The 26,454-nt window shown below is 45.3% G+C and overlaps 1 protein-coding gene across 1 annotated transcript in view; it reads right to left on the reverse strand.

The window, feature by feature from the left end:
- Nucleotides 1-26,454, reverse strand: part of FAIM2 (Fas apoptotic inhibitory molecule 2) — a 195,866-nt gene that overhangs the window by 79,130 nt on the left and 90,282 nt on the right. The window contains exon 7 of the mRNA XM_069230667.1: nt 16,422-16,461. Coding sequence (XP_069086768.1) covers nt 16,422-16,461 — 40 coding nt within the window. The remainder of the gene's footprint in view (nt 1-16,421; nt 16,462-26,454) is intronic.

The raw sequence follows: 26,454 nt of genomic DNA on the forward strand, positions 1-26,454 counted from the left end.
AGTAAAATACATGCCCGCTGCAAAATGCTCATTACTGATCCCGTTTTAAAATCACCGCCTGGGCGGCACGGCCTAATACCGAGCGGAGCATCTGCGTGTATTTCAGCTCCTCATATCTCTTTTGTACTTAGGCTTCCCAAGTGGCTCTATCAACGTGTTTATCCCTGGGAAAGGACTGTATAGGTGCTTTGACTGTGATCGTTGGGATGGAATGGGATATTACTGTCTGTGACTTTTGTTAGTGACGAGGTTCTCACCTGACACCAGCTTTATTCATTTGACTGCTAGGACTTATCTCCCCCCCCCCGCCCCCAAGCTCTCCGGGGCTAAGCCATTTTAAAGATTTTTCCTTCAGCCTTTTTAACTTTTTCTCCAAATGTTATCCATGCTAGATGCCCGCCCTTTTTTTCAACATATTGGAGATTCTAAAGCTATCCAGGGTTTCTAGGTTCCCCTGGAGGGAAATTGGAAAACAGCCAAAATATAGAATAAAGAATACGAAAAATGTGCTGTATAAGAAATCATATTTTTTCAAAAAATTGTATGAATTAAAAGTTTAATGTGCTAAAACCACCATCTTCCCAGGTTTGTATTAAATAGATTATGTGATGATATTCACAGAGGTTTTACATTAGTCCGTTTTTTCAAATTTTTGTGGTTGCAATCTCTTTGCGGATTGTGGTGAAAACAGGTGTGACACCATGGCTGATCTCAGAAAGTTATACATTTCTAAAAAGTAGACAACATTTTGAATTCTAGAAGGAGTCTTTTGAGTAGATTTCCCAAGGTATTCTTAAAAAACTAGTCATTGAAATAACAAAATAATGAAAATGAGTAGGAAAAAAGTAGCCATTTGTGGCAACATTTTTATCCATAAATTTTTGGCACAATGGCCGATTTACAAAAGCAGTATACTGTTACTTGTGTCAGACCCTTCTGGTGACACGGACACATAGGCCCAGATTTACCAGATTCCCACACATGGCAGCTCAGCAGTCAAAAGATCTGCGCTCGGTGAGAAGGAGGGAGCAGGAGAGTACCACATTTAAAGAAATTTTGCCTCCCCCCAGCTCCGGCACTGATTTTAGCTTCTGAGCACCATGCACACATGTTTGCACCACAGTGCAAAGGTGTGTGGGTGCCTCTAGCATATGTTTTGAAGTGGAAGTGTACCCTTCCAGTACAAAATGCTGTGCATAGAAACACTTTCAAACTTTTCCTACAGTGTATGCATGCTGTACAGTGCAGCACACATGCAAAGTCAGAAAAAAAGGAGAAATGAAAACATTTCTCTTTTTAATGCCTGCTTTTCAGTGGGGTTAATTTTTGACGCTAAACCCTGTCTACTAATGGTAGTCGATACGGTTTATCGTCAAAAAGCATGGGTGGTTGCATGGGATTGCCCATGTACAGCCCATATAACGCCTCCTTGGCGCTAAGCAATACAAATCAGTGCTTGGTGCTGCTTTGTGTTACTTTTAGGGAACTTTCTAGTGCAAAACAATTTTTGCGCTGAAAAATAAATAGGTGAAAAAAGATGTTGCATCAATTTGCATCACTACTGTGACGCAACCACAGCATAAAATCTTAGTAAATATACCCCATAGTGTTTATAGGTTTTGCAGAAACATGTGAAACCCAAAGCCATAGCCTGAGCTGCAGCTTACAATGATTTTTCATTGTTTAATGATCATGGAGCTTTTCATATGGTAAATAAAATCTAATGAATGAAAAATGGTTATGAAGGAAACCAATGTATTTCTGAAATGTGCACAAGACACAGAATTTAGAAACAGTGGTTCATTGTACGACTCTGAATTTATGGGTACCCATACTATCATGTGATTCAAAGGCACTTTGCAAAATGTGTCCTTTCTGGCATATTGACTTACATTTGGGACCAAACATGCAGAGAAATTCAATTGATAAGAACAAATGTTCTACTCTTATTGGTTCCCATATAGCTTCTGATAAAAATGTATCCCACTTGTGTGGATGGACCTAGTACTAACAGGAAAGGCCCCAAAACGCAATGTGTGTAACTGTGGATTTTGGGCCTAGGCTAGGTTTCCACTCAGGGAAATGTACCAAACCCAGACATTTCGCAAAAACTTGGGACCCAAGAGAGTATGGCTACATGGACCTTTTATTAGCCACAGTACCACTCAAACTAGTGGCATAACAAAGACCCCTGTAGCCCATGCGGTGTAGGGAGGGCTGAGTTCCAGGGGGCCCCCTCAGCACAGTACACAATAAATGGGCGTCAGGACTGTGACTCGTTCCAGGAGGCCCCCCTCAATGTACTTTGCAGGGGCGACACTTCAAGTTTCGATAGACCACTGACTCAAACCTCCTATTCTGTAAAAAGAAAAACACACACATATTTCTCCTATTTCTGTGAATCTTCCAGAATCTGTGGGAATCCACAAATTTCACCCCACCAAGCATTCCCACACTAGTCCATATAAAAATGGCACCCCACTTGTGTTGTTCGACTCAGAGTTTGCACAAAGAAATGCCCCAAAATGCCACATAGACCCATCACATTTTTCCACTCAAAACAGAACCCTTTTTAAAAATGTGGGTAGATATATATTTTGGGTCTTTTCTTGCCGCCACCAGGAAAAACCTTCCAAACCCAGGCATTTCTGAAAACTCGATACCCAAGGGAGTCCAGGACGGTGTCACTCTCATGGATCCCATAATATTTTCTTACCCATAAGGCCTTGCAAACCTCACACTTTGGCAAAAACATGCACTTTCCTCACAATTTTGGAAGTGAAGCTCCAGAATCTGCTAGGATCAACAAACTTCTTCCACCCAGCATTCCTACACTTGTCCTAATAAAAATGATACCCTACTTGTTGGGTGGTTCCAGCGTCCACAACAGGAAAGACTCCAAAACACAATACTGACAGATCAACGTTTTCCACTCTAAGCCAACCATTTTTTTGTATTGGGGATAGCTGTGGGTTTTGGTTGTGGGCTGACCACCTGAATAAACTCCCCAAAACTCTCAAAACTAGACACCCAGGGGAGTCAAGGGTGGTCTTTCTTGCATGAATCCTCCTAATTTGTCTTACCCCCAATGCTTTTCAAATCTCAAACTTTGTAATAAAAACATGCATTTACATGAAAGACAGTTCTGGAAGCTCTTGGGAGCCACAAAATCCATACCAACTAGCATTCCTACAGTTGTCCTGATAAAATGTCTACCCCACTTGTCTGGATGGGCCTAGCATCCACAACACAATGGACACCAAAATACAATGTGGACCATTAGCATTTTACTGTCAAAAAAATAACCTTGTTTGGCAATGAGGTAGCTGTGGTATTTGGATCTGGGCTCAACCGTCAAACAGGAAAACCTACCAAACCCAGACACTTTTGAAAACTAGTGTCCCAGGAGTGTCAATGACAGTGTACCTTGAGTGGATCCCACTATGGTTGCCCTGCAAACTTCAAATTTTGCCTAAAATTAAGCATTTTCCTCACAGTTCTCACATGAAAACTTTCGAAGTCTGCAGGTTTCAACAGAATTTCTATCACCCAGTGTTTTCACATTTGTCCTGACAAAAATGCTACCCACTTGTGTGGCTGGACCTTGTGCCGGTGACAGGAATGGATCAAATCAAGGACAATAGGAGTCCTCATGAAGAACTTGCATTGTCCGAAGAAGATTCTGGAAGTTTCCAACATTTCTGAGGTGGAAGCATGGACGAATGCCAGGGTGGATCACCCCCCAAGCCCTCCAGAAATATGGCCTAAATATTCCTAGTGTCTAGTGGGCTTTCTACTCCCCACCTTACAGAGGAAAGGGTAGATTAGGGCTAACCTCCCAAGGAAGCAGAAAGACCATATTGCCTCTTTGGGGTGGAGCTATGGCCTTATGTCAGGTTGGGCCGCCTCTGCACTTTTATTTTTAAAACAAAAGCAATTTACCTGGTGATTAGTGGTCTTTCTAGCCCTCCAGTAGGGAGTGTACCTGGATAAACCCAAAAATCTGCCTCCTGGGAAGCAGTAAGGCTGTATTGTCTATTTTGGTGCATGGATATGACTCTATGCCAGGTTGGGCCACACTCACCCCATTTTGCTTCTAATACCCGGTGCCTAGTGGGCCTTACCCCACCCCAGGGGGCAGATTGGGAAACCCCAGAATCTATCCCAAAAGGGGGCAGAAAGAGTGTTCCCTTTGATGGGGGACTACTAGTCCTTGTGCAAGGGAGCTCTCCCCACCAGAAAAAAAGAAATCCCTGGTGTTTAATGGGCTCCCCACCCCCTATTAGGACAACATTGAGGGCAAACTCCCAATCTGCCCACCCATGGCAACAAAAAAACTATATGTTCCTTCTGGGTATTGGCCCTGGCTTGATGCCAAAGTAGGAGGCCTTTCTGCTTTTATTTATAACCCCTTGTGTCTAGTGGGCCTTCGAACTATCCTGGTTTGACAGATTGGAGGTAAACACCCCAACGTGCCTCCCAAGGGAGGAGACAAACTGTATGCTCTATCTAGAGTGAGGACATGGCCAGATGCACAATACCTCTCTCATTAGAATTGGTGCTCGGGGGACCGAGATATGTTGCCGAGCACTGATGCAAATTAAAGTAAAATAATGAATAAATGCAGTAATTTTTGGAGTGCAAACTGTCTCCAAGGGTATCCTGGCACTATCCAAATAACTGACAGCACCATCAGAGCAGGCCTTTACGCAGAAGTGAACAACCAGGTCTTCAAGAACTTCCTAAAGTGATTCTGTGACTTAATGGAGTGAATAGCAAGAGGAAGATTGTTCCAAGTTCTGCTGAGAAGAAGAAAGACCTTCCCCCCCTTTGTTGCCATTTGAACGTTTGTGATTTTTGATAATAACGCGCTGCTTGATCTGAGCGGTCTGCTGGGGGATAAGGAGGGAGTCTCTCCTAAAGGTATATGAAGCTGATACCATAAAAAGCTCTTTGAGCGAGAACTACATCCTTAAACTGAATTTTCTATTAGCAGCCAGAGTAACTAAGATGCTGCAATATAGAACAGCGCAGAGGAAGTCTTAGAACCCACCATGATGCTGCATTTTGAGTCACCTGTATATGGTCTACCAGTACCCAAATACAATCTATTGAGGTAGTCTAGTTTAGAGGTTATCAAATCATGCACCACTGATTTACGTTCCTGTAGAGAAGGAATGTCAATTTGTTTTTAGCTTCATAATAGAAATGTAGGAGCAAGTGACTGCCAGTGCTTGAGGGTGAAAAGACAATTAATTGTCAAATTGAATGCCCACATTTCTGGCAGTGGACACAGTAGCAAGAGGAATTGGCAAGTCTTATGGCCACCAATCAGAGACTGTCAAGTTAGAAAGGTTCTCTTTGCAGCCAAAGATTAGAATCACTGTTTTATCTGGATATTTAAGCAAACTATTTTGCATCCATTCTATTAGTTTGGTGAGACATGTTTTAAAAGAGGCAGATGAAGTTTTGATAGAAAAGACTATCGAGAAAACTAGATGAGTATCATCAGCATATAAAAGTTCCTAAATAGCAAAAAATGGGATCGATGCCACAAGTAGACATGCAAACATTAAACAGTCAGACTCAGTGATGACTCCAGAGGAACACCAAAGTTGAGCCGTTTACTGTCTGAAGAAATGTTGACTAGGCTGACCGATTAATGTCTGTCTGACAAAAAATACAAGTGCCACCTAAGCACCGTGCCACAGATGCCTTCTTCAGACAGTCATTACAGATGTAAGGAATGAAAGGCCAGGTCAAAGACAGCCGACAAATAAAGAAGAATAAATTCTGCTCTTTCGCTTTTATCCAAAGCAGTTTTTATGTAGTCAGATACTTCCAGCAATGCTGATTGTGTGCTGTGCAGCAGTCCAAAGCCTGATTGTGAGTCATGTAGAAACCCTGCCCATTCCACATGGTCCTAACATTGGGCATTAACCAGTTTTCATAAGGCTTTAGCAAGGGCTCGGAGCAAAGAAATAAGGCAGTAGTTTGACAAAGTTTAAGGATTAGCAGATGGTTTTTCAGAAGAGGTCTTACCTTTGCTTGTTTCCAGATGGCTGGAACAGAGGTTAGATCTAATGATGTGTTAAATAATTTATTTATTACAGGATTGATAACATCAATTGCCTGAGCCAGAACCATCGGCGGACAGGGTGCAGGAAGGAGCCTCATTTACAGCCTACTAAAGCCAGTCTAGGTTGCTGAAGAGTAATAGGTTAAATTTTGTAAAATGGTGAGTTGGTTATGGACTTCCAGGAACAAGAGAAAACTTCAGGACAGGTAGCTTAAGTGATAGGGGAAATCTGCTCATTTCACTTTCACGGACGTCAGCACACCATGCATGCTGATCTTCATTACAAAAAAAGCAATGCTGGACTGCTGAGATAGCTCTTCCACAGCAGCACGACTTGAAATGAAGAATAAGGGACATTCCTCTGGTGTTAACACCAGAAGGATTTCAAGCCCTTGGCATTTTGATGTGACCTCCAGGTCAATAGTGCCTAGCTTGGAGCACTCTTGATGTGGAGGTCATGTCAATAGCAACCAAGAGGTCAAACAAAATGGCACTCTAGAAATGATGGAGTGCGGTGGGACCAGGAAGCCTGACAGAGAGGCAGATGCCAAGGGCCTGTGTTGTGCACTCTTCATTGGGCCTGTAGAGAGGGTGTATCTACAGCAACTCTTGGACTGTGTAGGTTTAACCACAGCCAGCATGTTCTCGCTGAAACAGAAGTAATTTCCAACCTGAGGAGCAGAGCAAGCAGGGAACCTTCTGAGGACGAACAGTCAAGCCCGACAGTTCTCAGTAGAGCCTCAACCCTAGTATGACTGCAGGAATCCACACAAGAAATTAATGGCCAAATAGGGGCAGGAGGAGGTAGAATATTGATTTTTTAGTCAACCTCATGAAAAAAGAAAGGTGCGGGAAAGAACGAAGGGGCCAAAAATACTGTTGAGGACATGGTAGGACAGAGGGGAGTGATAGCTGCTCTGGAATTCTCATTTTTCAAAAACTGGGCGAAGTGCAGAAAGCATCTGTGGTGTTGGAGTTGCACCTCAGTAAGGTGAAAGCTAAGGGGAAAGGGATGGAGTTATTAGTAAAGGAGGTGGGTTTTAGACTACAACTGGTGCCTACGGGAAACTCCGGGAAAACACAGGCAGGCTTTCAAGGAAGAGTATTTTAGATGCTGTTGATGCTGGATCACTGGGTTTAGGTTTGGAAAATGAGAGGAACTGGCATATATTATAACCTGGGGTTTCCCTCAGTCTGAACAATCTGTCACATGGAATGTACATTAATTAACAAGCATTGGCAAAGCCAATGTGTCTCACCTACGGAAGAGCTATTGGCTTTGCCAATATGTTTTAACTATGTTGTACACCAGCGTGGCAGCTGTTTAGCATTGCTAAAAGTTAGTGGTATAAAGGAGAGTGGAGTGTCATGTAGTAGAGTGTTGTGGAGTAGGGTGTGGTGCTATGGAGTGGCGCAGACAGTTGCAGAGTGGTGTTTAGTGGTGATGAGTTGAGTAATGTGTAGTGAAGTGGTGTGTCATGGAGTGGCATAGAGTGTTATAGAGTGTTGTGGATGGAGTAGAGTGTCACAGGGTGGAACGACGTAGAGTGTCATAATGTTGAGTGGTGTAGAGTTGAGTAGAGTGTCAGAGTGGAGTAGAGTGGAGAGGCATAGAGTGTTGTTGAGTGGCGTAGAGGGTGTTGCAAAGAGTCAAGTAGAGTGCTGTAGAGTAGAGTGATGTAGAGCACTGTAGATTGTCGTAGGATTGCATGGCATAGAGTGGTAGAGTGGAATGGCATAGAGTGTCGTAGAGTGGAGTTCCACAGTGTCAGAGTGGAGTGGCATAGAGTGGCATTGACTGGAGTGACACAGAATGGAGTGGCTTAGAGTGGAGTACTGGAGTGGTGTTAAGTGGAGTACTGGAGTGCAGTAGAGTGCAGTAGTGTGTAGTAGAATAGAGTGGAGTAAAGTGGCATGGAGTTGCTAGAGGGTGTTGCGTAGAGTGTCATAGAGTAAAGTAGTGTTGCAGAGTTGCATAGATTGGAGTGGAGTGCTGTAGAGTGGAGTAGAGCAGTCTAGAGTGCAGTTGTGCAAAGTATAGTGGCGCAGAATAGATTGGCATGGAGTACAGTGGCGTAGAGTGCATTGGTATAGAGTGCAGTGACGTACAGTAGAGTGTCATAGTGTAGAGAGGCATGGCATAGAGTTGTGCAGAGTACAGTGGCGCAGAATAGAGTAGCGCATAGTAGAGTGGTGCAGAGTAGAGTGGAGTAGCACAGCATAGATTACAGTGATGTAGAGTGCAGTGTTGCAGGGTGGAGTTGCATAGAGCACAGTGTACTAGAGTAGATTGTTTCAGTGTAGAGTGAAGTGGTGCAAGGCAAAATGGAGTGGTGCAGAGTTTGCAGAGGTGTAGAGTGCAGTGGCATGTAATGGTGTAAAATGCAGTGGTCTGGAGTGCAGTGGTGTGTAGAGTGTAGTGGCATAGAGTGCATTGGTATGGAGATAAGTGGTGCAGCATGGAGTGCAGTGGCAGAGAGTGCAGTGGGGCAGAATAGAGTGCAGTGGGGCAGAATAGAGTGCAGTGTCATAGAGTGCAATAGGGCGGAGTAGCATAGAGTTCAAAGGGGGAGACTGCAGTCTTGCAGAGTAGAGTGTATTAGAGTGCAGTGTTGTAGATTGCTTTGGCATAAACTGCAGTGGCATAGAGTAGAGTGCTGTAGAGAGCAATATCGTACAGTATCATGGTGCAGAGTAGAATAGAGTGGCAAAGAATGCAATAACATAGAGCACAATGGTGCAGAATGCAATGATGTAGAGTTCAGTAGCAGAGAGTTCAGCTTTGCAGAGTAGAATGTCTTATAAATTAGTGGTGTAGAGTGCACTGGCTAGACTGCAGTGGCATAGGGTAGAGTGTTGAAGAGTAGAGTGCCGTAGAGAGCAATGACATACACTACAGTGATTGAGAGTAGAATAAAGTGATGTAGAGTGCAGTGATGTAAAGTGCAATAATCTAGAGTGGTGTAGTGTGCAATAGAATAGAGTGTAGTGGCATAGAATTCAGTGTTGCAGAGTACAGTATAGTGGCATGTGGTACAGAGTAGTTGGTGTACAGTGCAGTGGAGTTGAGTACACTGGTTTTGATTAAAGTAGTGCAGAGTACATTGGGTAGAGTGCAGTGATTTTAGAGTAGAGTGGCATAGAACACAGTGCCATAGAGGAGAGTGGTGTAGAGTGGCACAGCATAGATTAGAGTGGCATAGAGGGCAGTGGCATAGAGTAGATTGTTTCAAAGTAGAGTGAAGTGACGTAGAGTGGAGTGGTACAGGCTATTATGGAGTGTGGCGTAGAGTGCACTGGCGTACAGTGGAGTGGTGCAGAGTACAGTGGAGTGGCTTAGACTGGCGTGGTATACAGTGCAGTGGCAAAGAGTGCAGTGGTGCCTAGTAAAGTAGAGTGCATTGGCAAAGAGTAGAGTGGTGCAAAGTACAAATGTGCATAGCGAAACAGTATAGAGTGCAGTGGTGTAGAGTGCAGCAGTAGCATAGTGCAGTGGCTTAGAGTGCAGTGGCGCAGAGTAGAGTGGCAGAGAGAGCAGTGGTGTACAGTAGAGTGGTGTAGAGTGCATAGATGTAGAATGCAGTGGCACTGAGTAGAGTGGTGTAAAGTGGCATATAGAGCAGTGGAGTAAATTACAGTGGGGAAGAGTAGAATAGAGTGGCCTAGAGTGCAGTGGGATAGAGTACAGTCACACTGAATGCTGCTGAGTAGAGTGCAGTTGCATAGAGTGCAGTATTGCAGAGTAGAGTATAGTGGCATACAGTGCAGCGGAGTAGAGTGTATTGTTTTGATTAAAGTGGTATACAGTGCAGAGTGTAGTGGCATAGAGTAGAACAGTGCAGAGTGAAATAGAGTGACATAGAGTTGCTTCTTTCAGAGTACAGTGAAGCAGCTTAGAGTAGAGTGAAGTGTTGTGGAGTGCAGTGGTGAAGACTAGATTAGAGCTGCATAGAAAGGATTTATGCAGAGTGCAGTGGCGTAGAGTGGTGCGGTGTAGAGTGGATTGGTTCAGGGTAGAGTGAAGTGGCATAGAGTGTAATGGCATAGAGTGCATTGGCCTAAAGTCACATAGAGTAGAGTGGCATAGAGTTCAGAGGCAGACAGTCCAGTGTTGCAGAATGGACTGTTGTAGAGTGCACTGGTGTATAATAGAGTGACATAAAGTGCATTGGTATGGAGAACAGTGAGAAGAGTGTTGCAGAGTAGAGTGGCGTATAGAGCAGTGGCATAGAGTACAGTGGTGCAAAGCAGAACAGAGTGGCATAGAGTGCAGTGACATAGAAAACAATGGTGTAGAGTACAGTGGCATAGAGGGTTACAGGTTAAAGAATAGGGTCGTAGAGTGCAGTGGTTAAGAGTAGATTGGTCTAGAGTGCATAGATTTTGAGTAAAGTGGTGGAGAGTGCATTGGCATTGAGTGCAATGGTGTGAGTAGATTGCAGTGACATAGAGTAGAGTTATACAGAGTAGAATAGAGCGGTGCAGAGCAGAGTGATGCAGCATAGATTGCAGTGGCACAGAGTTGAGTGGAGTGACACAGAGTTGATTTTTTCAGACTAGAGTGAAGTGGGGGAGAGTGAATGGTGCATGGTAGACTGAAGTGGTGCAGGGTAGAGTGTAGAGTACAGTGGTGCAGAGTAGATTTGAGTGGCATAGAGTGGATGGTAGACTGGAGTGGTGCAGGGTACAGTGCACTGGCGTAGAGTGGAGTGGTACAGAGTAGAGTGCATTGGCATAGAGTGCAGTGGCACAGATTGCAGAGTTGCAAAGTGAAGTGGCATCGAGTGGAGTGGCATAAAGTGGAGTGGCATAGAGTGGAGCTGTGTGGAGTGGTGTAGAGAGAAGTGGTGTAGTGTGCAGTGGTGAGTGCAGTGGTGCATAGCAGAGTAAGGGAGAGTGCATTGGCTTAGTCGGATGTAGAGTATAGAGGTGTAGAGTGAAGAGGCGTTGAATGGATTGGTGCAGAGTAGAGTGCAGTGACTCAGTATGGAGTGGCGTAGAGCAGAGTGACATACTGTGGAGTGGTGCTGAGTAGAGATCAGTGGCATGTAGTGGTGCAGAGTGGAGTGGGGTAAAGTGGAGAATGTTTTATGTAGTAGTGCACTGCCATTACAGACAACAAATCTTCAATTAAAATGACCGGTACATTTGCACAGACATACAGTTTTACTGATAAAAGTATACAGCGCACAAACTATGTGTGGAAATGTCATCACCTAGTGTACTGATTTTGTTTTGATTGTATTAAAATATTTGTTTCCACCACACTTCAAATTATCTACAGTAGCCAGCATGATTGTTACATGAATCCTTTCACTTTGAAGTCAGAGAAAACAATGTAAACACCAAGGCCCTCATTACAACATTGGCGGTAAAAGGTGCTTACCGCCATGCAGAAGACCGCCAAAACACCACCGCGGCCGCGGATTTCCGCCACAGCTATTATGACACACATCTCGAAATCCGCCGAAATTCAGACACCCACACAACTCCGCCACACCAAAGGTCAGTGATAAACTGGCGAAAACAAATCCTCCACCGTCACGCCAACAGAAACACGCCCATGCTATCACGACCCACGAATCCACGCAGCGGTCTTTCAACCGCGGTATTCCATTGGAGGTACACACCGCCGCGCTCAAAATACACACACATCTCCAAAACACCGCCACATTGGACAATTCGAATTACACACACCTGACACACATACAAACACCACTCCCACACACCCAACACAATATAAAACACACACCCACATCACCCACAAACCCCTATGACCACAATTCACGGACGAAGGCAAGATAGACAGAGAGCTCAGCAACTGAGAACCCCACCACACAGAGGCACACAACACCATCACCCATACAACATTACACACACAAAACACCACTACACATCAACACACACATCAACACTTACAGCACCCCACACATCACCCACACCACCCCATGTCACGCCAAAGACATCCCCAGTTTTCCGAGGAGGAGCTCAGGGTCATGGTGGAGGAAATCCTACGGGTAGAGCCACAGCTATTTGGCTCACAGGTGCAGCACACATCCATAGCCAGGAAGATGGAGCTATGGCAAAGAATCGTTGACAGGGTCAACGCTGTGGGACAGCATCCAAGAAATCGGGAGGACATCAGGAAGAGGTGGAACGACCTACGGGGGAAGGTGTGTTCAGTGGTCTCCAGGCACAACATCGCGGTACAGTGGACTGGCGGCGGACCCCTACCTCCTCCCCCACAACTAACAACATGGGAGGAGCAAGTCTTGACCATCATGCATCCAGAGGGCCTCAGAGGAGTCGGTGGAGGAATGGACACTGGTAAGTCAAATCTCAACTATCATATCCCCCACCCTACCTGCATGCTATCACACACCCCCACCCTCACCCCCTCCCCTAACACTCACACTCCTCACTAATGTCCTAATAACACAATCCACTCATCCCAACACCAAGCCCTGCATGACACAACTAAGCATGGTCACCCCTCACCAAAGCATGCTCACTGCACATACCCAGAACAACCCCCTAACCATCATCACACAAACCCACACACAGGAATGCTTGCACTGGGGTACACAAACACCCACCCATTGCACACCATTACACACACACATGCAATAATCATGCTCTTATATCCCTGCAGGACCACTAAGGAACGTCACCACACCGGAGGGTCCAGACAACTCCACTCCACCCACAGAAGAGGCCCACAGTGACGACAGCAGCTCTCCCCTACTGGATGCTGATGACCAGCCCGGACCATCGTGGGCCTCGGGACAGTCGGTTCCCCTTGCACAGGCACAGCCCAACACTGACTTTCCACCCTCCCAGCGGGCCCATACCTCCGTACCCAGGACACGTCAATCAGCGGTGTGTCCACCACTACAGGGAACCCAGGATAACCCACTACCCCAACAACAACAGAGACCTGGGGGCAGTGGTAGTGGGCACACGGTCCAGGGGACGGAGGCACAGGAACACAGGGGAACTGGGAGGGCTGCTGTGCGACAGGGGGCGGACAGGCCAAGTGAACCCAATAGTGTGGATGAAATCAAAGATGCCCTAGATGATTTAGACTCTTACTACCTAACTACAGTTTGTGTGGCTATTGACAAACATACTTTCTTTCAAAGGAAGCAGGGGCAGGCCAAATCAGTAGAAGCTAATGGCCCTCATTATGAGTATGGCGGTCTTCTGACTGCCGACAACACCGACTCACACACGCACACACAACAACCTCTGTCCCCCCTACTCAGCCCCACAACCACCTGAACCCTGTACTCAGCCCCGTACCCTAGCAGACATGCACACTCCCCCCACACATGCACACACTCACACACGCACACAATCACAACACTCACACACACAAATGCATACGTTCACAACACTCACCTTCTCCCTCCACATCCATACACACATCCACACACACACACACACCTTACCAGTTGCGTCGAGGTGGGCGTCTGGGAGGGAACGGGTTCTGGCGCTTCCAGAGCCACCAGCACCCCATCAACAGGACACAGCCACGCTGTATTTCAAATCGAAATACAGCGGGCAGAGTCCTGTTGGCGTGGCAGTGACCGCCTCTTCAACGCCAACTGCCAGCATGACTGCTGGCAGATTTCTGCCTGAAGACTGGCAGAAAGCTGCCAGCACTCGTAATATGGTGGTCTGCAGACCGCCAGTACTGGCTGTCTCCTGGCGGCCGTCCGCACGGCGGGCGGTGGTATACACCGCCGAACTGGTAATCACCACCTATGTGTCTGCACTCATGAAGTTAGACATCAATTGTAAATTTGGGGTTTTACAGCATGCTTTTTTAAAGGACCAGTTGGTGACGCTCTCTAACAATACAAGCATTCAAGAAAAGTTATGGGTATGTGGTGATTTTCCACTGAATGAAGTAGTAGCAATAATTAAGAAGGCTGAAATGTCTAAAAGATGTGTAAGGCAGCCTTAAAAAATGATAGTCAAGGAGAAACAGTTTGTAAAATTTGTAATTTCAAGGAGTATGAGAAACAAAACAGAAAATAAATATGGGAGAGATTCAGGATGGAAAAATCTGGAAAATATACACCTGATTTGAATGACAAAAGACCGGCATGCTTCAAGTGTGGTACTAGAGGTCATTTTGCTAAGGACAAGAATTGCCCCGTCATCAAAGTAAAGTGCGCAACTGCCGGGTTGGAGAAAGCCTACTGCGCATGTGTGTTTGGCCGGCCCAAGACTGCCGGCCAAACATACATGCGAATTGAGGGGTAGTGCTGTGCCCTCCCCATCCGTCCTCATCACAAATGTGGCCCAGCCCCTTTAAATACAAAACAATAATAAACATAGTTTATTAGTTTTTTGTATTAGAAGGTTTTCAGCTGCTGCTGGCGGGGGCGGCGCTCCCTTGCCCAAATGGAGGAGCCGCACCTGGCACTGAGTTCATAATTGACCATGTATTGACACCCTCCTCCATCCTTGTCTGAATTGCCCTCAAATCCTCCTGTTATTAACAGGTTTTTGTTATAAATCGATATCAGTGAATATGCATTTGTGGCTGTAAAAGGGATGGTAGATTTCTGCATGGAATAATCTATTACTTCAGGTTGTATGTCTCCGTTCTGTCATTTTGCCGCCTCTAATAAAATCAATTTGTCCTAAAATCACACTAATTATGACTGATATCTTACACAAACCTGAGTTCCAGGCAAAAACGGTATTATGAGGCTTTTCTGGGTACAAATCCATATTCTTTAAACCTTGACGTTTTACATGAAGAATGTGTGCAGTATCACGGGGTTTCCCCATGTAGTTACTATTCTAAAAAGGCCTACATGGGATCAGAATTACCCCTGGTATCTGCCTTTGTGCACTTTGAGTTCACCTGTACTGGGTACCTTGCTCGTTGCAGGACTGAACTATGCGCCACTGACAGGTTTTAATAAGAGTGAAATAGACCAGGAATTGATTTTATTTAATTAGACGTGGACATGGTTGTTATTTTACCAATCCAAATACTTATTTTTCTACTTAGAGCAATAAATGTCTCTATCATATGACGTGTTATGGACGGTACTTATTAACTTAAGTAAAATCCTCAAAAACTTTGCCAAAATAACTACATTTTAGCAGACCGATAATAAAGTGCAAATAGAGGGATGTTTCTCACAAGAAATGGTAAACGCCTATGGGCCAATTACGAATCAGACGGAGTAGAATCCATGGGTGGAATACTGCTCCGTCCGATTACAATAGGTCTGGTTTTCCTGGGCCTGGATTTTTCGGCTGTAGGAATATTCAGTGGCAGCTCCTTCGCCTGGGCGGAGGAGCATTGCCCCCACCAGCAGTGCCAGCTGTAAAAACTTTACCAGAAAACCATCATAAACTTTATTTATGATGGTTTTCTGGCAAACGGTCAGAGCGCATGTGTGTTTGGCCGGCTGTCGCAGGATGACCAAACACACATGCGCACAGGGCTCTCTCCAGCCCAGCAACACGGCTGCTGAGAGCCTACACAGGCTCCCAGTCTGCCTGGGAGCGTCCACTCTGGGTGCTCCCAGCTAATCCTGACGCTACTCTGATCAGCGTCAGGATTGGCGCAGGGCAGGCTGGGAGCCTGTGCCTGCAGCGCCTGCGGGGAAGCAGAGGAGCGTGGCGTCGGAGAAGGTAAGTGTTTTAAAATATATATATATATATTTATTTCCTCCCGATCTCCTCTCCCCCCGAGCGCCACCCCACCCCTTCCGAGCCCGCAAGCACCTACTGGGGCAGATTTTACCAGTCCAGGGCATAATTGCAGCCCGGCCCGTGCCTGACCACTTCTTACAACATGAGGGCATGCCGCACTCCTCCTTGCCAGTGCACAGTCTGCACTGGCAACCTTGACTCCCCTTGTACACCTCTCTTCGACTAAATGGTTGCACTGATCCACAAGGAATTGAGAATGATTTTGACCTGAAAAAAACTGATCTGCATGGTTATTTCCCATTCTGTGTTGATGAACTCATAATTGCATGGTACTGGCGGTGTGTTTCCTCACAGTTCTGATGCTTATGGTCGTAGTTTCCATTCCACCAGCACAGTGAAACATGGAATCGCACACTAAAATGGGAATTGTCGAGAGCTATTCATTTTTGCATAATTCATGCTTACCTAAAAGCTTTTGAGTGATTTGGGTTAGAGATCCCTGAATCACACACAATTTAAGATACAAACATCGATTGTAGCCCAATATAAGGTTGAGAGTGAATTACTTGAAAGATGGGAGAAACTGACTAACAGTAGGAGGGTTCCAGTGGCATGCATCACACAATTTATACACCATATTTTACAATCTTCTACTTACAAAAATACTCAGAAGGATGAGATTCCATGGAAAATACCTCCTGCAAAACATGGTACAGTGAAATATTAGCTACATTGTAAGTAAAAAACATATCAAACCAATATATAATATAATAGTGTCTAGGGAACAATAGTTGTGAGTATGCGCCTGTAAAAGGCAAGATTGTTTACTTGTAAGAATAGATCTCCAGTGTGGGTATATACAATAGATTCAAAAGCTTGTCGGAATAAACCTAAGCATTACGGTGGTGTAATGAATATCTACAAAGTGCAGTACTTTATAGCATACTTGCATCATCCAGACCAAGTAGACAACTGCGCTCATGACATCAGAGAATTTATGAAAACCCCAACTCCTGTGGCTGCTGTAGTCTATTTGTAGGATCATCGTTCCAAGTAAAATACTTTGAGTGGATGACATGTGAATCTTGACAAACCTTTATAAATTGCCCTTCATGTTAAGTATGTTGCCAGAATCCTACGATTCCGATTGAAGTTACTCCATAATCTCAAACCCTGCCTTTCCAAAACAGGCCTAGTTGTCAAATCATTGGCATTTCCTTGGATAACTTAGTGTAGTGCACTGCTGTGGTCTCTCTAAACCAATGTTTTATTCTTCTCAAAGTGGCTGTTCATGCACCAGACTGCCTGATTTCAAATCTGACAAGGTTCGCGTGTATCACACCTTTGCTTAAAACGTAGCCTGCATTCTGTCTAATACAGTCATCATAACATTCTCGAATATATCTCTCAGAAACCCCACGCTTCTTGTAGTAACAGAACCTTAAAGAGCCGAACCCTGCTCAAGGCAGATATTTCCAAATTGAAAAAGTCATCCGCATTGAAACACTTCTCCCCAAACACTGCTCCCAGTGATCAGAAAGGTCCCCTTAACCTATTCCCAAAAGAATTTCCTAAACAATTTTTCAAAAAACACATAGATTCATCCCTTCTCTCAGCTGTTATGTGGATGCTTTCCTCGTGTTAAACTTTGTCCTTTGACCTTGAAGTGGTATTTCATCCACATAATTTCTCTCAATAACGCACAATAATTGCTGTTAATTACAGTCCCCTTAGTTATAGTCCCGAGCCGCCGGCAAGAGAACATTACACAGAAACGGTAATTAACACACGTTATTGCCCTGATGAGGCAGGCCATAAGGCTATTAGCATCCCAGGTGCACTTACCAACACCAAAACAATCATTTGCAATGCAATGGGTCTCGAATTTGCTCAAGTTAGAGCTATTAGCTTTGTAAACCCCTAACCGGACTTCTTTTGCGTCATAAAATGAAAAGTAATACTGTTTCAAATAAGTGAGCCGATTGAAAAGCGTCAGGGCAGCAGCTGGAAGCAGCACACAAAAGGAGAAAGAAGTTCACTCGCAGTCAAAAGTGTCATCAAAAGTGCAATTAACCATGTAACAGGGGCGATGTTCAAGGCGGTAACTAAGCCGCCCCAAGGAAGGACAAACGTAAAGCATATACCAACGGAAATAAACGATTTTTGAAGGGCAAGCCCTCGAACAAATGGTAGTGATGGGCGTGAGGTGGGCGTGGTTAAAAACCCAGATACATAGCAAAGATTGGAAAAGCAGTGCTTGCGCGCTCCTACCTTCGACCTAAAAAGGGAGTGCTGCGGCACATGAGCTGCCTCTCAGCTGTATGGGACAAAAAACATGGCTTTGTCTTCCTGAGGCACTCCCTCAATCAATTCTTTATAGGCAGCCAGTCACAGATTACTGTTTGGGCTGCTACTCTTGTTTTTGGTGAAGAGCGGCCCAAACAGCCAAAGAATAGTAGAGAACAATTTGTTTACATTTTTCTGCTTTTCTTTGGCTTATTGGGCTTCCCTTTGCCAAAAGCAATGGGAAGTGACCAATCATCCATATGTCCATGTGCGAAACAGCAGCTTCTAGAGCATGGATACTCAAAGTACGGCCCGGAGGCCACATGGAGCCACCCTGAGCTGTCATGCTGTGCCTTGGAAGACACAAGCACTGGGCTGCTATTTACTCGACTCAGCTCTAAAAATAAAAAGGTAATAAATAGACAGGTAACCATATCTTTCAAGGTTAATTGGCCTTAGAGAAAGGAAGTAACTAGGGAGAAACATGTTCATTTTTAAAGACATCTTGCTGCAAAAGTGTAAAAATATCTCAGTTGCTTCAAAATTTAAAAAGTGTATTTAGTTAACATACAGAACCTTTTCACCTAAGTACAATTTATTATATCAATGCAATAAGAATTTTTAATTTAAAAGTGATAGTTTTCAAACTTGAATTTAGAAATAATAATTCTTTCCTCTACCCCGACAACATCACCAAAAGTAAATTAAAGAGACAAGTCAGTTGTTATGTGTTCTTTTTGGGTGAACAATATGAACCACATTATAATTAAATCAAACACCAGAGAGGTTTTTGAAGTCGGGAGTCATCCCAGGTTTTCCGGTTTCACATAGTTCAATTCAGCTACTAGATATATATCCTTTTCTTTAACCTTCACCTACACCTACCTTAATGCCAATACCCCCAACCTCCTTTCCCAACCGCCAACCCGCTGGTAACCAATGTGGTCCTCAGGCACATCACAGACCATACTATGTTGCCCTGGGAAAATGTTTGCGAGTACTCCTGTGCTAGAGAATATGCAGAGGGGGCGCTGTAAGAGGTTGGTGCTTATTTATGCACCCAATCAGGTGAGGGGCTACTCATGCTCCCACAGTACTTCCTATATGCCCACAAGAGAAAATGGCAGCTGACCAGCCACACAGTGTCCACCTTGTGGGTCTTTAACATTACATACAGACAGAAAACGGGGCATTGTACATGGCTGGAAAGCTCCAAATGCTCTATTCTAGGTGCTCATTTCTGTTATTATCCCACATGTACGTTGGTCTTGCAGTTTTAAGACACCAATTGTCTCTAACACATGTATACATCCACGTTGTGATCTCATGTACACATTGGTCTTACAATGTACGTTGGATGTAGATTATATATATTTAACTACCATTTAAAGTATGCAAGTGTCATATGGTAGGTTTTTCACACACTATGTCAAAAACTGAATAAATAAAGAAAGCATTGCCTGCTATTTCTCTTATGGAGAAACATCCTCACATACCAGTAACTTTTTACCTTGAAAAGTATATCTTCCATATATTCACATGACTCATAGATAACACTACAAATAGTAAATAACCCTGTGGTACAGGACTCTGGGAAATGCATAGTCATCTGAAAATGTTTTTGAGGAACAAATTACCTACTGTACTGTCTGTTTAACAATACTAATGCATTTACAAAGTTTTATCTAATATCCTGGTAGTGACTTGTAAATCTCAGAAAGTAAAATACATCTTGTTAAAGAGTGCTTCAGTGATAAGCTTATGTCCAGTAGATTGGGTTCTGGGTAAGGTATCAGCTGATCTTGTATCTCTAAGTACGCTATGCAAAGCTGTTGCTTGTTTGACAACTTACAGCATTCTGGGAGTCGTTGTCTTAATTTCTATCAATGAAACCCTTTAGGGACAAATACAGATCACAAGGGTGTGTGAAAGGAAAGCACAGAGCTGAAATATTGAGTCCTCGAGTACATGGAATAACTAGCAAACTTAAGAGGGAGCTCCCTGCACGATTATGATCCACGCAGCAAACGTGGTGCGGCGTTTGGTTTCCCAGCTTAACACCTCAAAGGGCAGTCAAGACTCCCAAGGTGGGGGTGTTTGGGGGAATGAGCAGTAATCATGTAAAAGAGACCCATTTACCAGCGTCGGCTTGTATGGCTGCACCGGCGCCAGCCATGGTTGTGCAGCAGCCAGCCAAGTTGTCAGCTGAGGCAAACACTCCTGTGGCTTCTTCATCCAGACAGTCTGCGGCTGATTCAGGTACTTGTTGCTTGTCCCCATTGTTAAATCTCGGTGACATACATTCTGAGCATGAGCATCTGGGATTGTATGTGCTCATGGAGATTAAAGAAAAGATCTGGAAAGGCGCGTACATGGCATTTTTGATCTTCTGGTTGACTGACCGGAGAGGAACAAGGTAAAATGTTGTAAGGAGTGTGCGCGCTCAAGGGAATGTGGACATGGGCCTCACAAGAGGAAGATAGAAGAGTCACTTAACAATTGGGTGAGAGACTTCTCAGTTTATCAGTCTATCATTGCAGAGTGCTTCAATGATCAGGGAGCTCAGCTGGCTTGCTATCAAAACAGGATTGTCGGTGCTCATGACGAGTAGGGGGGTACTGCTTGGAAGGATTATGATAGGGAGTTCAGAAGGATCAAGGCATATAAACCGGATCCGAGGTGGGACCAAATTGATAAAATAGCATGGCTTCGGTTCATGAACCGGCCACATGGGAAAGGGCTGCAGCCCTTTCAGTCAAGTTCAGGGGCCGCAATGGGTCCACCTGGTGGCAGTAGTGACAAAAAAGGGGCACATGCACCCGTCCTGGGGGAAACTGCAGCTTTAAACATTGCTGCTCCTTCTGCGGTCAGTCCTCCCATCCAGAGTCTAAGTTTTGTTTTAAATCCAAGGATAGAGGGAGCAAGAAGCAAGATTAATGTTGCTGATAGAGCTGGCAGCTGTGATACAGTTGTCAGCACTGGCCAACACTCTGATTCGGTAGGATTTGTACTTGGCGACTCAGTTTGTAACAGGGTCAGCACTCCTTCTCAATTTTTTTACTAAAGCATACTCTCCCATTCAGTTACTGGCTATCTTCCCATGGCTTAATGTATACCGTAACTAGGGGGCCATGCAAGATCTTTATGAGGGGTTTAGGCACGGTTTTAGGATCCCAGCTCAGGGCTACTCAGGATCCCCTCACTGTAAGAACTAGTTGTCCTTGCCGGCCAATCCACAGGTGGCTAGAACGCAAATTCTCAAAGAGTTAAGCTTGGGGCCCATATTAGGTCCATGTGCTAGTGCCCCTATGCAGGATTTAATTTCTTCACCATTAGGAGTTGTCCCTAAGAAACAACCCGGGGAGTGCAGATTGATCCACAACCTGTCATCACCCAGAGGCCAATCCGTGAATGATGCAATAGATGCAGCTCTTTGTTCAGTAAAGTATGCTTCTGGGACCTGGGACATTGATGGACAAATCAGGCATTGAATCTGCTTTTAGATTGCTACCAGTTCACCCAGATGATTTTCATCTGTTGGGTTCCCAGTTTGAGGGCCAGTTCTACTTTAACAAGTGCATGCCCATGGGCTGTGCGGTGTCGTGTTCCCATTTTGTAAAATTTAGCATTTTCCTGAAATGGGCTTTCAGGCGCAAAGCACAGCATCAGTGGGTATTGCTTTACTTGGATGATTTCCTATTCATGGGTCCTCCCGGGTTGGATTAGTGTGCAAATGCATTGGACGTCTTTAAGAGCCTGATGCGTGAACTTGGGGTCCCGTTAGCGCATGACAAAACTGTAGGTCCATGCACCACAATGGAATTTTTGGGGATTGAATTGGATTTGGTTGTTGGGGGTGTCCAGGTTGCCAGTAGACAAAGTACTCGCTTTCTCCCAGGCACTTCGGGCCTGTATGAGTGCAAAGAAAGTTACTCTTCATCAATTGCAGTGCTTGGTGGGGCAGCTCAGTTTTGCCCTGCGTATCATTCCCATATGCCACCCCTTCTCCCGGTCCATTGCACACGCCATGTCAGGCTTGAAGGTTAAGCACAACCACACCAGGCTCTCCAGTGGGGTAAAGCTAGATATGAGGATTTGGGAAGCGTTTCTGCGTGACTTCAATGGGACAGTCGTATGGCCGAGCCTACCAATGTCCAGTGAAGATCTTGGCCTGTTTACTGAGGTGGCGGGCAGTCATGGCTTTGGGGCTATATTTGGCTCGCCGTGGTGTGCACAGAGGTGGCCTGCAGATTGGGTGGAATCTGGACTGGTGACCAACATTGGTTTCTTAGAATTATTCCCTATTCTGGTGTCACTATCTATTTGGCCTGATAGATAACGCAATCAGTCAGTAATATTTTGGTCATACAATTTCTCTGTGATTGAGTGTATAAATCAGCAGTCGGCCAGGTGTACTATAATTTTGAGAGTCTTAAAAATGGTTGTGTTACTGTGTCTACAATTGAACGTGAATTTTAGAGCAAAACTTGTGCCCGGGGTCTCAAACAATGCTGCTGATGCTCTCTCCCATTTTAAGATGCAGGTGTTCAGGTCCCACCACCACAAGCGGAGGAACGCTCAACGCCCTTACCGGAACATCTTTGGTGGATTGGTGGCCAAGACTATCAGGCCTTGTTGCAGCCAACTTAGCTCCAAAGCCAAAAAAGGCTTATGAGACGACTGTAGCGGCATTGTTAATTACTTGGGTTAATGGGGGGGCACCTTGGGCAGATGCTTCATCAGTTCTAGCTTTCCTGGAAATATTGATGGGGAACAGGAGGTCAGTTGCATGTGCAAGATGTCATATGGCCGAAATTTCCTTTTTTTGCCCAGTTGCAGGGCAGTATAAAATCATTTCTGGTGAGGAGGACCATTAAGGGTTGGCAGTGCCTACAAGGGATTAAGTCTGATACTAGATGACCTATTGACATAGGGAAGCTTGGGGCATATTGGGGGTCCTTGGTAAGATCTGCAAATCCTCATGGGAGATCACCCTGTTTAAAGTGGCCTTTACCTTAGCCTTCTGTGGGGCCTTCAGACTTGGTCAACTGGTGGCCAGCAACAAGAAAGATGTAACAGGAGGGTTGCAGTTGGGGGATCTCCACTGTCCGGCGGGGTCTGGTTCCTAGGTGATCAATATTCATCACTCCAAAATGGACCAGGAGAAGAAGGGTAAACATGTACTGCTGCGTAAGTCCCAGGGCAATAGCTGATGTCCAGTTTCTAATTTAGAGGGTTTCTTAGCCTTGCACCTTACTGGGTCACGGGGTACCGTCCTGGTGCATGCTGATGGCTCACCCATAATTAAGTATCAGTTTATGCAGATTCTCAAGCGCAGTTTGACTCATTCATTCAGGATCGGAGTGGCAATGGCTGCAGTGGCAATGGGTTTATTGGGCGCGGCGGTTTGGCGAATCGGCAGGTGGTCCTCAGACTGCTACAAGAGATATGTGAGATTGCACATGCTACAAATACTGGTAGTTTACACCGTCTTGCTGTCTGTCTTCTTCTGTAGTCCAACGTTCCCAGTTCACGCAGGAACAACCAGGGTTGCGGATGTTTGGGTGATCAGCCACTCGTATGTTCGCCGTGCTGCTGAGCAGTATGTGAAGACTAGTGTCTTGTCACGCGCGGCCAAAGCCAGATTCCGTATGTCCTTTATTGGGAAAGGAGGGTTGCACCCCACAGAGCTGAGACGGGTTTTGGACTCAATGATCCAGCGAGGTTCCCCTCAATCCGACGTCATCATAATGCATCTTGGGGGGAATAACTTGGTCCCTCTGGGTCGACGTCAGCTATTCGAGCTAGTGCTTTCTAGATTAGGCTGGCTGGCCAAACAATTTCCTCAGGTGGTACTTGCATGGTCAAACATCGTCCCCCATCTGCAGTGGAGGGGTGGCGTCTCAGTGAGAGTGCTAAATGACTCCGTTCGGAGAATTAATAATAAAATCACCAGGTTGTTCAGGTTGCTAAGGCTGGCCGTCATCACACATGGATTTATACAAGGGGACTATTTCTTTCTCCAGGTTGGGGTGCACCTAACTAAGGTGGGTAATGACATGTTGCTTGAAGATATTTTAGCATGGTTGGTCCTTTGTCCACAGTGGAAGAGTGACTGCGCGTGGGGGGGCCACATAGTTGGTCTACTATGTTGGCCTGTGGCGGGTGAGATCATTATTGGGGGAACAATTGGATGCCTTTTTTCATTACTTCAGTAGAACCACAAGGTAATTCGACCCTCCAGGGGGTGCTGGCAGGAAGGGAGAATGACAACAAGGGGTGCTGGGGTTGCAAGTGGTCACTGGCATCTGGTCCCTAGGGCCAACCACCCAAGCATATACAGGGATTTGAAGCTAGCACAGGCCCTGGGAGGGGGCAGGGTAGCACACGAGAGTCTGTGGGTGGAAGGGGTGCCAGAGGTATGTATCCTGGTGGGCAAGAGGGCCCCTTCCACATGATTTACATGCAACTAGAAGGGTTTTCGAGGAGGGGATGGCGCAAACCAATCCCATATGGAGATCCTACCCCTGGGGCCTTAAAGCCGGAGGTTTGGGGACGTGTGATACACTAGGAAGTCATGATCTCATTCACAGTCATTGATGTTTGATATTTGGGATGTGCAGGAACTGATTTAGTCAGTGGCTGGAATTTTGATGTATTAGCGGACTGTGTTAAGGCTAGGCATCGTGACAATGTACATACAGTGTAAATATTTGGGGTTACTGCGTAAAGTTTTGTTGACAAATTTTGTTTTATTAAATAAAATACATCCAGGAGTTAACGACTCCCAATTCCAATGAGTTGTAGTTGTTAAAGGTGAAGTATTGCCATGCTGGATGTGACATGGTCTGAGAAGTGGGAGGTCTTATGGAGGCAAATGGGAAAGTTTTTTTTTCCAGGCAACAGACTTTAGCAATGCCAGGTCATATGGAAGGGGCCCTCACCTATCGGGAGGGCCCTAAATATGCTCATCTCGCCGAGCTGAGATTTCGGGCGGTGGGGGGAGGGGCGCATTGCACCTTGGCCTTTCTCACTTCGGGACATCTGATTGGTGGTGCTGGCCACGTGGCCTGGAAGCACTTGAGTGCTTCCAGTGTGTGCGTGCTAATGACGCACACAGTTCTTCCCCCTGTTAAAAAGGGAGAGCAGGCGGCGAGCAGGCCTCTTGAACGCCACTTGCCACCCGATTGCGGTGCTCCACAGGACGAGGAGCGAGGAGCATTGAACGAACACCCACCCACCTCCCCACATGGTATATACTTGTCCTTGCTACATTTTATTCTGTACTGAGGTTACCTATTTGATCCTTTTAGTGTTTTTTTAAAAGTTTTATTATGTTTTAGTGATAGTGCTAACATTTTCTCCCTACAGCATTGAAGCATCCAACGTGAGGTATTATGTCGTATTTTGTGGTTAGGATCGGCGGGGTGAGATCATGACTGGGGGGACAATTGGATGCCTTTTTTCATTACTTCAGCAGGACGGCAAGGTAATTCGACCCTCCAGGGGGTGCTGGTGGGAAGGGAGAATGACAACAAGTGGCTCAGGGGTTGCGAGAGGTCACTAGCATTTGGTCCCTAGGGTCAACCAACTGCGCATATATAGGGACTCGAACCCAGCACAGGCCTCAGGGTGGGATAGCGCACAAGAGTCTGTGGGTGGAAGGGGTACCCGAGGTGGGTATCCTGGCGGGCAGGATGGCCCTATCCACATGGTTTACATGCAACTAGAAGGGTTTTGGAGGAGGGAATGGAGCAAATCAATCCCATGTGGAGATACTATCCCTGGGGCCTTGAAGCCGGAGGTTTGGGGATGTGTGACACACTAGGCAGTCATGATCTCATTAGCAGTCATTGATGTTTGATATTTGAGATGCACAGGAACTGATTTAGTCAGTGGCAGGAATTTTGATGTATTAGCAGACTGTGTTAAGGCTAGGCATCTTGACAATGTACACACAGTGTAAATAATATGGGCTTACTGCATACATTTTTGTTGACGAATTTTGTTTTATTAAATAAAATACATCCAGGAGTTAACGACTCTCAATTCCAATGTGTTGTCGTTGTTAAAGGTGAAGTATTGCCATGCTGGGTGTGACATGGCCTGAAAAGGGGAGGATCTTATGGAGGCGAATGGGAAAGGGTTTTTTCCAGACTACAGGCTTCGGCGATGCCCGCACAAATAGAAAGTGAATCTTCATTGGAGTAATAATATACAAAGTTAAATAACGAAACGTACCTAACAGCATCAGGACCAGACAAAAGGGAATAATCAATAGCCCCTGTGATAAAAATTGAAAGACTAACCTCACTGCAATATCATATGTTCAAGACTACAGGACAAGGGAACACATATTGCAAAAGGCTCTGAAAATTAAAACAGTTTACAGTATGTCTCAACAG

The sequence above is a fragment of the Pleurodeles waltl genome, chromosome 4_2, assembly GCF_031143425.1.
Source record: "Pleurodeles waltl isolate 20211129_DDA chromosome 4_2, aPleWal1.hap1.20221129, whole genome shotgun sequence".
NCBI classification, from domain to species: Eukaryota; Metazoa; Chordata; class Amphibia; order Caudata; family Salamandridae; genus Pleurodeles; species Pleurodeles waltl.